Source organism: Phocoena phocoena, chromosome X, assembly GCF_963924675.1.
Source record: "Phocoena phocoena chromosome X, mPhoPho1.1, whole genome shotgun sequence".
Classification (NCBI taxonomy): Eukaryota; Metazoa; Chordata; class Mammalia; order Artiodactyla; family Phocoenidae; genus Phocoena; species Phocoena phocoena.
The window spans coordinates 99,902,911-99,916,754 of NC_089240.1; the positions used below are offsets into that span (position 1 = coordinate 99,902,911).

Below are 13,844 nucleotides of genomic sequence, written 5' to 3' on the forward strand. Positions count from 1 at the left end.
CCATTGGTGAAAGTGGGGTGTTAAAGTCCCCTACTATGAATGTGTTACTGTCGGTTTCCCCTTTTATGGCTGTTAGCATTTGCCTTATGTATTGAGGTGTTCCTGTGTTGGGTGCATAAATATTTACAATTGTTATATCTTCTTCTTGGATCGATCCCTTGATCATTATGTAGTGTCCTTCTTTGTCTCTTCTAATAGTCTTTATTTTAAAGTCTATTTTGTCTGATGAGAATTGCTACTCCAGCTTTCTTTCGGTTTCCATTTGCATGGAATATCTTTTTCCATCCCCTCACTTTCAGTCTGTATGTGTCTCTAGGTCTGAAGTGGGTCTCTTGTGGACAGCATATATACGGGTCTTGTTTTTGTATCCATTCAGCCAATCTTTGTCTTTTGGTGGGAGCATTTAGTCCATTTACATTTGAGGGAATTATTGATATGTATGTTCCTATTTCCATTTTCTTAATTGTTTTGGGTTCGTTCTTGTAGGTCTTTTCCTTCTCTTGTGTTTCTTCCCTAGAGAAGTTCCTTTAGCATTTGTTGTAAAGCTGGTTTGGTGGTGCTGAACTTTCTCAACTTTTGCTTGTCTGTAAAGGTTTTAATTTCTCCATCAAATCTGAATGAGATCCTTGTTAGGTAGAGTAATCTTGGTTGCAGGTTTTTCTCCTTCATCACTTTAAATATGTCCTGCCAGTCCCTTCTGGCTTGCACAGTCTCTGCTGAAAGATCAGCTGTTAACCTTATGGGGATTCCCTTGTGTGTTGTTTTTCTCTTGCTGCTTTTAATATGGTTTCTTTGTATTTAATTTTTGACAGTTTGATTAATATGTGTCTTGGCATATTTCTCCTTGGATTTATCCTGTATGGGACTCTCTGTGCTTCCTGGACTTGATTAACTATTTCCTTTCCCATATTAGGGAAGTTTTCAACTATAATCCCTTCAAATATTTTCTCAGTCCCTTTCTTTTTCTCATCTTCTTCTGGAACCCCTATAATTCAAATGTTGGTACATTTAATGTTGTCCCAGAGGTCTCTGAGACTGTCCTCAGTTCTTTTCATTCTTTTTTCTTTATTCTGCTCTGCAGTAGTTATTTCCACTATTTTATCTTCAGGTCACTTATCCGTTCTTCTGCCTCAGTTATTCTGCTATTGATCCCATCTAGAGTATTTTTAATTTCATTTATTGCGTTGTTCATCGTTGCTTGTTTCCTCTTAATTCTTCTAGGTCCCTGTTAAATGTTTCTTGCATTTTGTCTATTCTATTTCCAAGATTTTGGATCATCTTTACTATCATTATTCTGAATTCTTTTTCAGGTAGACTGCCTATTTCCTCTTCATTTGTTAGGTCTGGTGGGTTTTTATCTTGCTCCTTCATCTGCTGTGTGTTTTTCTGTCTTCTCATTTTGCTTATCTTACTGTGTTTGGGGTCTCCTTTTTGCAGGCTGCAGGTTCGTAGTTCCCGTTGCTTTTGGTGTCTGTCCCCAGTGGCTAAAGTTGGTTCAGTGGGTTGTGTAGGCTTCCTGGTGGAGGGGACTAGTGCCTGTGTTCTGGTGGATGAGGCTGTATCTTGTCTGTCTGGTGGGCAGGTCCACGTCTGGTGCTGTGTTTTGGGGTATCTGTGGACTTAATATGATTTTAGGCAGCCTCTCTGCTAATGGGTGGGGTTGTGTTCCTGTCTTGCTAGTTGTTTGGTATATGGTGTCCTGCACTGTAGCTTTCTGGTCGTTGAGTGAAGCTGGGTGCTGGTGTTGAGATGGGAGATCTCTGGGAGATTTTTGCCATTTGATACTGTGTGGAGCTGGGAGCTCTCTTGTGGACCAGTGTCCTGAAGTTGGCTCTCCCACCTCAGAGGCACAGCTCTGACTCCTGGCTGCAGCACCAAGAGCCTTTCATCCGCACGGCTCTGAATAAAAGGGAGAAAAAGTAGAAAGAGAGCGAGAGGGAGGGAGGAGGGAAGGAAAGAAAGAAAGAAAGAAGATAAAGTAAGTAAAATAAAATAAAGTTATTAAAATAAAAAACAATTATTAAGAAAAAATATTTTTTAAGAAGAAAACAAACAAAAAAATAACGGACGGATAGAACCTTAGGACAAATGGTGGAAGCAAAGCTATACAGACAAAATCTCACACAGAAGCATACACATACACACTCACAAAAGGAGGAAAAGGGGAAGAAATCATAAATCTTGCTCTCAAAGCCCACCTCCTTAATTCGGGATGATTCGTTGTCTATTCACGTATTCCACAGATGCAGGGTACATCAAGTTGGTTGTGGAGCTTTAATCCGCTGCTTCTGAGGCTGCTGGGAGAGATTTCCCTTTCTCTTCTTTGTTCTCACAGCTCCCAGGGGCTCAGCTTTGGATTTGGCCCCGCCTCTACTTGTAGGTCACCTGCGGGCGTCTGTTCCTTGCTCAGACAGGACGGGGTTAAAGGAGCCGCTGATTCGGGGGCTCTGGCTCACTCAGGCCAGGGGGGAGGGAGGGGCACGGTGTGCGGGGCGAGCCTGCGGCGGCAGAGGCCTGCGTGACATTGCACCAGCCTGAGGCACGTCGTGCGTTCTCCTGGGAGAGTTGTCCCTGGATCCCGGGACTCTGGCAGTGGCGGGCTGCACAGGCTCCCCGGAAGGGAGGTGTGGAGAGTGACCTGTACTCGCACACAGGCTTCTTGGTGGCGGCAGCAGCAGCTTTAGCGTCTCATGCCCGTCCCTGGGGTCCGCGCTTTTAGCCGCGGCTCGTGCCCGTCTCTGGAGCTCCTTTAAGCAGCGCTCTTAATCCGCTCTCCTTGCGCACCAGGAAACAAAGAGGGAAGAAAAAGTCTCTTGCCTCTTCGGCAGGTCCAGACTTTTACCCGGACTCCCTCCCAGCTAGCTGTGGTGCACTAACTCCCTGCAGGCTGTGTTCACGCCGCCAACTCCAGTCCTCTCTCTAATAGTTTTTTGGATAAAGAAATAAATGGAAAACTGAGTTAAGTGCAAGCATGTTACGAGAAACTAAGGGAAAGAGATTCAGAAATAATTCATTTAACGAACAGTTACTGGGTAGGTACTTACTGATGTCAGATCTTGTTTCAGGGATACAGTATGAGGGCTTACTGTCCAGGAGAGGGGAACACACACACACATTGATGCACATCCACAAATACCATTAGTCTAAAAGAAGTCTATACAGAGAGCTGAGGGTGAACAGGAGAAGGACGGGAAACACTAATTTAGCAAAAGTTTCTCTGCAGCACTGGAGTTAGGATTTAGTATGGACTCAGCAAGAGATGAGACTGAAGAGGTCGATGGGGACCAGATGATTATGTCCTCATCTTAGGAGTTAGACTTCATCTTTTAGGTATCAGGGAGCATGAAAGCACCATAATTAGATTTTTATTAAGAAAACTGTTGCGGGTGGGGGAAAATCTCTTTAAAAAGTAGCCTGGGGCTTCCCTGGTGGCGCGGTGGTTGAGAGTCCGCCTGCCGATGCAGGCGACATGGGTTCGTGCCCCGGTCCGGGAAGACCCCACATGCCGCGGAGCGGCTAGGCCTGTGAGCCATGGCTGCTGAGCCTGCGTGTCCGGAGCCTGTGCTCCTCAACGGGAGTGGCCACAACAGTGAGAGGCCCGCGTACCGCAAAAAAAAAAAAAAAAAAAAAAAAGTAGCCTGGAAGCCTAGTCTCTGCCTTCATGAAGCTTTCAGTGGGTAAGGAGGGTGGGGCAGAAAATAAACAAGTAAATAAAACAGTAATTGTCACAAATTCTAGGAAGGAACCAAGGTGTTGAGATAGAGAATAATGATTTGTGGGAGTTACCTTACTTTAGATAGGTTTGTCACTTTTAAAATGAGACCTGAAATATGAAAAGGCGCCAGCTGTTTGAAAAGCGTAAGGAGGAACATTCTAGGGAGAAGCACAAGCGTGCAAAGGCCTGGAGTTGGGATAGAGCTTGAGGTTCTGGGAACTGCAAGGCCCAGTTTAGCTGGAATGTAGGGAGAAAAACAACATAGAAGGGGATGGAAGAGGAATCTATAGAGGAGATGAGAGGGAGCGGTCACAGAAGCAGGAAAAAAGGCAGGAGAGAAGGATATCATGGAAGCCACAGGAGAAAAGAGTTTCAGCATTATTATGCAGTACAGAGTGGTCCAATAAGATAAGGTGGAAAGGGAGTCCTTGGGAATTGGCCGTTACAAGGTCATTGATGATTTTGGTCATTGCCCACTCAGAGAAGTGATGTAGGTAGAAGACTTCTTTTTTTTTTTTTTTAAAGTCAGGAGATGTAACATTAAAGTCTCCTTTTTTAAAAAAATTATTTAGTTTATTTTTGGTTGTGTCGGGTCTTAGTTGCAGCACGTGGACTCTCTAGTTGAGGCGCGCGAGCTCAGTAGTTGTGGTGCGTGGGCTTAGTTGCCCTGCAGCATATGGAATCCTAGTTCCCCGACCAGGGATCGAACCCACGTCCCCTGCATTGGAAGGCAGATTGTTTACCACTGGACCACCAGGGAAGTTCCGGTAGAAGACTTCTTACAGCGGATTAACTACACTAAAGCTACGCTTTCCCTTCCTTTATTTTCGTACTAGAGTATCTTGCCCAACAAGATTTGGTTTAATCCGGTGAGACTATTTATGAGATCTTTCAATTGCCAACTAGAAAACATTTATTAAACTTTAATTATCTGCATAGCATTGCACTTGGTGTTACGGTGATAAAACGAAGATAGGTTCCTATAATATGGGTTTAAATTCAATATTCCCAAGAAATAATTTTGAAAGGGTGGCCCTCTAGCTTCACACTCCCTGAAAAACATCCATTGTGTACCCTGGAGCAGCTTACTACTTGCTTCCCTAGACATGTAAGCATGGAAGATTGTAATAAGCCTATGTTATACGTATAGTTTATTTTCCACAAAACAGAGTGAATACATTCTCAAAGTAGCAGCCACTTGCCTGTTTTGAGAATTAGTTACTTTTTTTACTCTTTTTCTATGCCAACATGTATTTTGATCAACAGTTTATGAATAGAGGATGCACATGTTTATGTTTGTGTGTGTACACTTCATCTATACCTCATTTTGTTTAAAGATCAACTTTCTTTGCTGAATAGATTCCTGGTATAATTTTCTCAGCATTTGGAAGTTCATAATATAAGGAACTGTTTAAATATAAAGCAAAAGAGTAAGTAATGCAGATTGTCCTAACCATTTTTAAGGCCCAAATTGAGACCCATCAATCGTTCATCATTTCAGTCATTCATTAATTTAATACATATTACTGAGAACCTACTCATCTTCTTTTCCAGACCATTATGAGCTTTTCTTAGATCCGTAGCACTTATAGTCAGTACCTCACGTTTTTGTAGAGACTTGTATACTGACTTGCATTGTTCTGTCATTAATACATGCTGGTCTTTATGTTTTTAACTAGTTTGGGTTCTCCAGAGCGGAGCCCTAGCCTTATGTTGATTTTGTATCCGCAAAGCACCCAGCATAGTTGTAGGTGAGAATACAGTGGGCACTTGATAGTTGGTTGACTTTTATGATTGGGTTTTCAGATACGTATTTATGTTTTTCCTGTTCTTTAGTTTCCCTCAGCCTTTTTCAAAGGAAGGGTAAACATGTGTGCTGCATTTTGCTATGAGGTTTTAAAATGCTGCACATCAAAGATTAGCTCAACCAGGAATGAAGCCTCTGCACTTTTGTATCTTCTGATGAGAAACAACTTTGAGTATACCAAAAGGAAAACCTTTTTGAGGACACATCTGCAGGTCAGTGAAAACCAAAGCTCCTCTTCTTTTCAATCTTTAGCCTCTATGTCAAGATCTAGAGCTACCCAATCCAGTACAATAGCTATTAGCCACAGGTGGCCATTTAGCACTTGAAATGTAGCTAGTCTGAATTCAGATCTCCTGTAGATATAGAATACACATTGGCTTTTGAAGACTAAGTACAAAGAAGTAAAATATCTCAATTGTTTTATATTGACTGTGTGTTGAAATGCTATTCTGGATACATTGGGGTAAGTAAAATAAATTAAAATTCACTTGTGTCTTTTTACTTTTTAATGTGGCTACTGGACAATTTCAAATTACACATGTGACTCAGATCATATTTCTGTTGGGCAGCACTACTCTACAGCATAGGTGTGAAGAGCATAGATTCCAGATTCCAGGACTATCACACACTGTGTGACCTTAGCAAGGGCTTCCTTAGCCTCTCGGTGCCTCAGTTGCCTCATATGTAAAATAGTGGTAAATATCCCTACCTACCTCGTAAGGTTGTGGTGAGGATTAAACGAGATGATTAAGTAACAAACAGAGCACTTGTACTTTTCATGTTCCAGCATGCCCAGTTAGTAAAAAAAGGAGAGAAGTCTCAAGGTTTAGTAGAAAGCATGGACTTTGGAATTGGACCTACCTGGGCTTAACTCATAGCTCGGCTACTTATGTACTTATGTGACCCTAGGCAAGATGCTCAATTTGTCTTAACTCTTTGCCTCATCTGTAAAATGAGGCCAAGTATGTTTCACCTTGCAGGGTTATCATGAGGGTTAAAAATAAAGTGTGTGTGGTGCCAGGCACAAAATACCTGGCACGTAATAGACACTGAGTGCGTGGCAGTTGTTTTTCAACGTCTCCATGTTTTTTAGCTTATCTGGTGAAACAACTCTCTGAATTAAACAACAATTGGGACTTCTTGGCTCAGTAGCCCTCTTCGTAATATGGGAAATGCTTGGTCATATTTCTGTCTTCACTGCCTTGGTCTGTCCCATTGCAGTTGTTTATTGGAGACCGGGTTATAAATGAGGAAACAGCCATAAGCAGCTTTTTAGAAACGTCGTCAGTGATGTGAAAATCTGATAGAAGTATATGCTTCCTGTAAAAATCTTCTATATAGTTACTTTTGGGTACTAGGGCCAGCATTATATGTTAGGGTGTCTAATATTTGCTTTCATAGAGGTGTCACTTGAGTACCATCTTCCCCCAAAACATTTCTGCAATTAGTGTTCTGGTGTATCTGAAAATTCCCCAGTAGGGTCCATTCTTCTGGGTTAAAACATCCATTTTTCTCAAGTCCTTTATTCAAATATAAATGAATTAATAAACGTGCAGACTTAGAACCAGGTTCTAAGTGGTCAGTAAAGTGGTTAAGTGGTAGTATTATGATTATGATCTCTTTAATCCTCATAACAGCTCTATAAAGTAGGTATTGTTATCATCCCCATATTGCAAATAAGGAAAGTGAGGCACAGGAGGGGTAGTTAACTTTCTCAAACCCACTCAGTGAATAATGGATAAAGTCAAGATTTGAATCTAGGGCGGTTTCACTCAAGAGCCTGCACTCGGCTCCTACAGTATCTTGCTTCTCCAGATCAGGGGTAAAGCTTCCAGCCACTAACACCTTGGCCTGAATCATTTAAGCATTCAACCAAAGGAGCCTGAGAAATTAAAAAGCACCATTATGTTATATTATACTGCTATCGTTATGTAATGTATATGCCATAACACATACCGCTATCTAAACTAGATAGGCCCTAGTCAGAAACAAAGAAGGGAGCTGAGGCGCTGGAGTTGGAAGTCCAGCACACTGAAATAGACTAGTGAAAAGAAATGAGAAACCATCAAGAAAAAGGTCATTTATTCCCAGCTTTGCCATAGCTACCACGTAGCAGGCATATTGAAAGTAGAGACCTGACCACCATTGTATTAGTTCACTAATTATGAAAACAGTTTTAGATCTAGCTGTGCCATGAGTTTGGAAGGTTTTTCACATCTAACCAAGAAAAGTCCCAATAAAATTTGTAATTAGGAACCTCTGAAGTTGCTGTTTCAATAGAAGAGTTTAAACCCCTCATGTATGAAGAAAATAGATTTTGATGGAACTATGTAGGATCTTCAAAAGAAGAATTTCATTTGAGTGCTTATAGGTTTGTACAATGATGAAAATAAGCAGCATTTGTGCAAAAGACATTTGAAAAAATGGTGTTTGCTTCTTCCCACAGATTATCATTGCTGTAAGCCAGCTGATAGCTGATGTAGCACTAAGCGGAGGATCGAGATTTCAGGAGTCTTTATCCATTATCAGTAATTTTGCAAACAGTGACAGACCTATGAAGGTATGTTCTCACTTCAAGTAAAAAATTAGAACTACGTTCACTGTCAGGGAAGCTTACACTCCTCAAGTTAAACTGTGTGTTGGATTTATAATTTTTATATAGTGTTGAGTTTATAGAATGTGAGCGTCACAAGTCAAAGCTTTGTCTTGTACACCACTGCACCTCTAGCACCTAGAACACTGCCTGGTACACAGTGGATATTCAGTATTATTTGAATGGATGGATCAATGGCTATACTGTGTATACATAGTTATGATAGGATTCCAATTTTTTTCTGGGCTTGATTTTTAAACTTGCTCAGAAAAGAAATGGGTCCTTTCTTAACAGTTGTTACCATTTATAATATTGGTCAATTAAGCATTGAGTTTGAAATTTCACAAAACCTCACCTATTAGAGTAGCTAACGGCTGCCTGATCCTTTGCCAACAGATAAGGAGTGGCACAGAAGGGATTCATTATTTGATGCTTTTCTGAGTTTAAAGAATCATCTGTTAACTGGGGCTTACCAGAGATACTTATTGGCAAATCCAAGTCCGAGGCTGTCATTCTTAGGCACCAGCTGGCTGAGGCCAAACCCAAGACCCTGACCACCATTCCTCTTTCCGAGCTATATGCTTAAGACCTATAACATTGTGAAAATTCATTTTTTGTTTTGTTGCATGGAGAGCAGGTTCTGATCTTCAGTGACGCATGCGTACAAGGGAAGAAGAATCCTTTGCCAGTAGAGAACTTTTCCTGCCCGAGGAATCATCCCCATTCTTGGGAAAAGTCATCTTTCAGCATAATTTGACAGTTTGCGTAAAATCTGGGGGAAAAAAAAAAAAAGCTCACAGTCACAGCATACTTAATGTTTGGGATGTGTTGAATCTTTGTACCAAAAAATATTCCCATAGGAATGTTGCTGAAACTGAAAAAAACACTGAGTAGTGCCAGCCATTGTCAGGCTGGGAAAGTTTGCTTTTCGGCCAGTTCTGGTTCCTCGGGAGATCAGTATATGCTTCAACTAATCCCATGAGCACAGAAAAAGCTTGTGTCATTTAGGATTTTTTAACTTATACCCTAAGAGTTTATTTTTACCAGTTTTTACCATCCTTAATTCCACGTTACGTAAAAGTTGGGTTAGCAACTTTTTCAAAGTAAATGGGGTCTGTTTTAGCCCTCCTTGATAGGAAATCTTTTTCATGACTCATTTCTGAAATGACTTAGTTTTATCCTGGTAGGGAAGTCATTACCAATTAACTCTAGTACGAGAAAGTATAGCTTTCTCCCAGTAAATGGAATCTCTGTTAATGTATAAGAAGAGACTTTACGTATATAATTATTTTTAAAAGTCATCTTTAAAGAAGGCACTTTTAAAAATAATTTTCTCCACGTTTGGTTATATTCACATTGAAAGGCTCCCAAAGCCCTGTACCTGTCCCTTACTCATCTTCTCTGAATCCTGCAAATAATTGTGATTACTCCAGTGGGGTTAATAGGAAGCAATAGGACTTCCTTAATAGTGCCCAAGATAAAGAGGAAACTCAAACTTCGTGTTTTTGGGTACAGACACTTTGAGAGAAGTTAATGATCTCTTTAAACTCTTCAGAGTGTTCTGTGATTCATAAACTCTCATTTGCATAATTGGAAATTTTTGCAGTATGGTTTTCACCTTAGTGTATATGGTAGTTGGTAGATGGGATAAGTATGCTTGTCGGTCTGGAAGAGTGACTAAGATCACTAGCTTTGGAGCCAAACTGCCTGGGTGTAAATCCTGTCTCTACCACTTACCAACTGCAAGACTTGGCCAAACCGCTTAACTGCTGTGTACCTCGGTTTTCCATTGGTAAAATGAATTATAATAGTACTTAATTCATAAGGTTGTTATAAAATTTAAAACATGTAAAGCGCCTAGGCCACTGCCTGGTGCATAGTAAGCTGTCAATTTTTAGTTACTGTTGTAACTAAAATTACACAATAAAAGTGAATATAGATTACACTCGTAGCTGTAGAATTCACGGTGGAGGAGCTAGGGTTCAAAGCCAGGTAGACTGGCTCCGAAGTCCGTGCTTTTATGTATTATGAATGTACTGCCCTCAAACTCATTGCCTTTGAAGCCTGAGCTAGTGAGATATATTTTAAAGAATTAATTTAAAACCCTTTAGGCATGCCACATGCCAAGAACCAAGAGCCAAGAACCAAATACCAAGATCTCTAACAAGGGGTAAAAGTTGTGTGTTATTCCCAGGATTGGATGCCTAGGCTTAGAGCACACTGGTAATATTGATAAACATGTCTTTTTTGTTTGTTTTGATATTAGGCAACTGCTTTTCCCACAGAAGTTAAGGACTTGACCAAGAGAATCCGTACTGTTCTTATGGCCACTGCTCAAATGAAGGAGCATGAGAAAGACCCCGAAATGCTAATTGATCTCCAGTATAGCTTAGCCAAGTCCTATGCAAGTACCCCAGAGCTCAGGAAAACCTGGCTTGATAGCATGGCAAAGATTCATATAAAAAATGGAGATTTTTCAGAGGTGACTACTTATGGCTTTGTTCTAAACACAACCCTGCAAAACCCCTGGAGCGCAATCTGACAGTTCTTTCTTTGTCATCCTTTTCCAGGCAGCAATGTGTTATGTCCACGTAGCAGGTTTGGTTGCAGAGTTTCTTCATCGAAAAAGTAAGACATTTCTGTTCTCAGAGATGGGGAGAACTTCAGTTAGCACAAGAATCTTTATCTTTGTAGCTTGCAACTGTGAATGTGATAGGATTGAGCTCTGAAAAATGTGTTTATACCTTTAGCCTTATTCACTGTTAAACAGAAGTTGTTATAAAAGAAAACGGGATTGTTCATTTGCCTTCTGCTTTCATTAAGAGTGCAAGAATAAGCTAAATAGTACAGGGCCAGGCCTGATGCCCAATGTTTATTCTCCAAGACTGTCTCCCTGGGAGACTGCCACAAATTAAATTCTCAGGGCTTATGAGAAGCCGTGGGTAATACACACCACTTATTTTCCCCTATCTGCCTCAACTTTACCAACAGCTGCCCACAAATTAGATCTCTACAGCCACTTTAGTGCAACAATATCTTGGTATTCAAAGGGAGTTGGCACATCAGCAAGATGGCCCTATAAGACGTCCCTCGTTTGTATACCCATCTCAACAACAATTTGGCATCCATACATGGACGTAAGTGCCTTTGTGGGAGTTGTGGGACCCAGCACCACATGCCAAGGGACCTGGGAGGAATTTTACCCACCCATGCATCAGGTAATAGGCAGACAGATCTGTGTCCTGTCTGTGGACCCTGCAGTGGCCTATGAGCTGGCTCCAGCCCCTCTCAGCTGCAGTCTGGGGTCCCCTGGAGAACACTGTCTTTAGATAATCACCCACAGATGAGAGAGCCTTGGGGGAAGTCCAGAAGTCCGGTGGAGAAGTTCCAGCGTGCTGTCGGAGCAAAAATTATACAAGTTGGAATACACTGGAGAGGATAAGAGGAACAGTTTGATTTCACTCGTGTCACCCTTTCCCCAAGGTGGCACAGCTCAGTGCCAAGAGAGACTTTCTCACCGTGACTTCTGCAGGGAAAAGTGAGAGCATGTGAGCGGGTACTGCCTTTCCCAGCAGTGCAGATGTTGCCAAAGAGGCCCATTTCTCTCCTGCCCCATTGAGAGTACTGAGTCATGAACTGAATGAGTGGGGGGCAGGAAGAGGCTGGGAGAGCAGCAGATTGGACTTAGAGGGCATTACAGGGACACAGATCCTACTAACCGCATCACAGACTCCATCAAAAAGCCCACCGACAAATTGCTAGAGACATTTAGCCTGTGGATCCCACCCAGCTGGCCCACAGGCACCCCTGGTGCTCCATGTGCCTCAACCACATACTGTAGCTGGATCTCTGGGCGTGCTCCTGAAGGCAGATGGCTAGTGAGCATGTGCAGAAAACCAGCCAGAATCAGTGGGCCAGGGAGAGACCACAAGCTTGAACTTTAGAATCACCCTTGGGAGATCAAATGGGAGGCTGTTAGCACCTGGCCTGGTGTATTGCATGATGGAGAAAAGACATACACGCTCAAGAATTCTGTCATAAGAGGGAGCGAGAACTGTGGAGCAGGTGTGTCCACAGCAGGGCTGTGAAAGCCTCAGAATCCCCAGCAGGACAGATGGAAAGTTGTTCTCTCCTAAAATCAGTCAGTAAAGTTGGTTGGAGGTAACTGCTACTTCAAATGTGAAGATAGCAATGGAAGACTTCAAGGAACATGAAAAATGAAGGAAACATGACACCACCAAAGGATCACAATAATCTCGTAGTAACCAAACTCAAAGACATGGAGATCTGCAATTTATCTAATAAAGAATTCAAAATAGCTGTTCTAAGGAAGCTCAGTGAGCCACAATAAAACAGAAAATTCAACAAAATCAGGAAAATACACGAACAAAATGAGAAGTTAAACAGAGAGAGAAATCTCACAAAAAAGGACCAAACATATTCTGGAGCTGAAGAATACAATGAATGAAGTGAAAAACCGCAGTAGAGAGTATTAACAACAGAATGGATCAAGCAGAAGAAATAATCTGAATTAGAAGACCGGACTTTAACCGAAATTATCCAGTCAGAGGAGAAAAAAGAAAAATGAAAAAGAGTGAAGAAAGCCTCTGTGATCTATGGGATACTATCAGCAGAAACCTTACAGGCCAGGAGAGAGTGGGATGATATTTTCAAAGTGCTGAAAGAAAAAAAAAAAACAACTGCCAACTAAGAATACTCCATCCAGCAAAGTTGTCCTTCAGAAATGGACAGATGAAGGCTTTCCCAGGCAAAAGCTGAGGGAGTCCATCACCACTAGACCTGTCTTCCAAGAAACGCTGAAAAAAGTTCTTCAAGCTGAAATGAAAGGATGCTTATTAATAACATGAAAACATATGAAATGTATCCATATGAATGGATAAAGAAGACATGGCACATATAATCAATGGAAAGAAGGAAATCCTGCCATTTGTGACAAAATGGATGGCGCTTGAGGGCATTATGTTAAGTGAAATAAGTCAGAGAAAGACAAATACTGTATGATCTCACTTACACGTGGAATCTTGGAAAGCCAAATTTGTAGAAACAGAAAGTAGAATGGTGGTAGCCAGGGGTAGCGGAAATGGGGTAATTTTGGTCAAAGGGTACAAACTTCCACTTAAAAGATGAGTAAGTTCTGGATATCTAATGTACATAGTGATTATAGTTGACAGTACTGTGGTATATACTTGAAAGTTGCTAAGAGTATAGATCTGAAATGTTCTCACTCCCCCCAAAATGGTAATTATGTGTGGTGATAAACACTACTGTGGTAATCATTTCACAATATATACATGTATCGAATCAACACATACACCTTAAACTTAACGCAGTGTGAGATATCAATTATGTCTCAATAGAGCTGGGGCTGGTTGCAGGGGTGGAAGGGGGCCACAAAAAGGAGTCATGGTCTTGAGGGGCTGAGGATCCAGCAAGTCTAATTCAGGAATCTTCCCGAAAGCTTCCCTTTCCAAAATTAGTATTGGTGACTGTTGTACTTAAATAGTAAAACAGTTGAGTTAGGTTTAAAAATTGATTGGCAATGGACATTGCAAAGAAATCTCCCGCTATCTATCATAATTGCCAAGCTATTTCCTTGAAGGCAGTCAAATGAGTGACGTTTGGGCAGAATGAAACCATCTTGTGGGAGTCACACCGCTGCGGTTTTGGCTCTGAGAACACTACCATGTTTTGTTTTGTTTTTTAATTCC

General features: G+C 41.4%; 1 protein-coding gene across 1 annotated transcript in view; it reads left to right on the forward strand.

Annotated features, from left to right (window-relative positions):
- DOCK11 (dedicator of cytokinesis 11) overlaps positions 1–13,844 on the forward strand; it is a 197,898-nt gene that overhangs the window by 151,098 nt on the left and 32,956 nt on the right. The window contains exons 41-44 of the mRNA XM_065901242.1: positions 5,552–5,734; positions 7,969–8,082; positions 10,382–10,597; positions 10,686–10,743. Coding sequence (XP_065757314.1) covers positions 5,552–5,734; positions 7,969–8,082; positions 10,382–10,597; positions 10,686–10,743 — 571 coding nt within the window. The remainder of the gene's footprint in view (positions 1–5,551; positions 5,735–7,968; positions 8,083–10,381; positions 10,598–10,685; positions 10,744–13,844) is intronic.